The sequence below is a fragment of the Chiloscyllium plagiosum genome, unplaced genomic scaffold, assembly GCF_004010195.1.
Source record: "Chiloscyllium plagiosum isolate BGI_BamShark_2017 unplaced genomic scaffold, ASM401019v2 scaf_6793, whole genome shotgun sequence".
NCBI lineage: Eukaryota > Metazoa > Chordata > Chondrichthyes > Orectolobiformes > Hemiscylliidae > Chiloscyllium > Chiloscyllium plagiosum.
The window spans coordinates 7,922-10,000 of NW_025205014.1; the positions used below are offsets into that span (position 1 = coordinate 7,922).

The 2,079-nt window shown below is 51.6% G+C and overlaps 1 protein-coding gene across 1 annotated transcript; it reads left to right on the top strand.

The window, feature by feature from the left end:
- Positions 1-234: 234 nt before the first annotated feature.
- LOC122546415 (short transient receptor potential channel 2 homolog) lies at positions 235-2,051 on the top strand (the record flags this gene model as incomplete). Its single annotated transcript, XM_043685134.1, has 2 exons — positions 235-367; positions 1,360-2,051. Coding segments are annotated over 2 exons (549 nt in total), but the record flags the coding sequence as incomplete, so codon positions are not given.
- Positions 2,052-2,079: the final 28 nt, after the last annotated feature.

A 2,079-nucleotide genomic window follows, 5' to 3' on the forward strand; every position in this document is an offset into this window, starting at 1 on the left:
GCGCAGCAGGTCAGGCAGCATCCAGGGAACAGGAGAATCGACGTTTCGGGCATAAGCCCTTCTTCAGGGCTTATACAGCCCTATACAGTCCCACACACACTGACCCTCACTGGGGTAGAGTCCCACACACACACACATTGACTGTCACTGGGGTACAGTCCCACACACATTGACTCTCCCTGGAGTAGTGTTAAAAGAGATTTCTCAGTCTGATTAATTATTTTTCTGTGTCAGGCTAACTCAGCCGTGAGTGGTGACGGCTGTCAGTCTGGGAGTCGAGCCTCCTATCGATTACAGGTGATTCAGACCCTGGTCCAGCGGTACATCGAAACATCGCGACAGGAATTTGCAGAGAAACAGCGGAAGGGTGAGTGCAGGAGTCTGAGGGAGGGAAATGACCATCTCTCAGGTGGAGTTAGCTTTGGCATTGAAATGGAACAGTCCCCTTGACCTGCTTCTCACACTAAATTCCAAATTCAGACCGGGAGCAGGCCCGGCAGATGGGATTAACTCTGGTTGACTAGTCCAGAACTCCAGCCTTACATCCCAGACACCCGGATTCAAATCCTTCCAGGCCAGATCGGCAAGTTTCCGTTCAATAAGAATCTGAAATTAAGAGACTGATGATGACCATGAAACCATTGTCAATTCTCAAAAACTCCATCTGGTTCAGGAATGTCCTCATGGGAAGGAGGTCCACCATCCTCACCCAGCCGGGCCTACATGTGACTCCAGTCCCACAGCAATCTGGTTTACCCTTATTGCCCTCCAGGCAGTTAGGGATGGGCAAAAAATGTAGGCCTGGGCAGAGACGCCCTCATCCTGTGAGTAAAAATAAAATATATTTTGACCCCTCGGGCCTGCACCATCATGAAACACTTCATCACTTCCTGCCCATGCCTGATAACCTTTGACCTTCCTGTCAGTCAAGAATCCCTCTCCTTCTGACTTAAAAATATTCAACAGTATCCATCCCCACAACTCTCAAATAGCATAGCAAGAAATTATCTCATTCATTTATACTGTGGGAGCGCTGCACTGTCGGAGGGTCAGTGCTGAGGGAGTGCTGCACTGTCAGAGGGTCAGTGCTGAGAGAGTGCTGCGCTGATATCTTTCTGCTGTGATTGGATGAAAATCAGGGAACGTTCTCTCTTGTGTAAGCGCCAATGTCTCTCCTCAGGCCAATCACCATATTGGAGATTGTGTGGCCACTGTGCCATTTGGGATCCTGCTGTGTAGGGTTTGGCAGCCCTGTTTCCCCTGTTATGGGCTGTGTTGCGGGGCAATGATTGTGGTGTCAGTGTAATGAGTGCGGGGTGCGGGCTGTGTGTAACTGACCGCTCTGTGTTTCTCTCGCAGACCTCGGGAACCGTATCACCGATTTGGGGAAGTTTGTGGGTCGTTTGCAGTCAGAGATTAAACGTCTGCGGTACAGCATGGGGGCTGCTGGAACCACCGCCACCAAATCCGGTGATGCCTCTGCCGTCCTGGGCAAATACATCCTGGGCGCCCGGAACCGATTCCAGGAAACCGACCAGGATGACGAATCCCGCTCCCCGAGGGCATCCTTTAAAGTGACAGTCCACCAGGACTCGGAGGATGGAGCCAACAGCAAACCTGCCGAAGTGGGGGATGAAGCTGACCAATGCCCCCCTTACCCCAGTAAGGCAGCGGGAGATGGCACTGCCACAGAGACCACTCTGAAACCCGAGCAGCCCTCAACCACAGGCAAGAGCGAAGGAGATTCTGAGACGGCAGCTCAGGAGAAAGAGTGAGACATCCTCACTTTTTACAAAAAGACTTGGGATCAGGAAGTCCATGCTCCTCCTGGATTGGTCAGACGTTTTGCATGCACTCTGCCTCAGCGCAGTCTCACTGTACCACCGCTCAACTCATCGCTATTCTCTCTGTCACAAACAAAGCAAACTGTCTTCGATGCTCTCTCGCTCACTCACTCGGGTTTTTATTAACAATCAGAGTACTGCGGATACCGGATACTGCGGATACCGGATACTGCGGATACCGGATACTGCGGATTCCAGATACTGCGGATACCGGATACTGCGGATACCGGATACT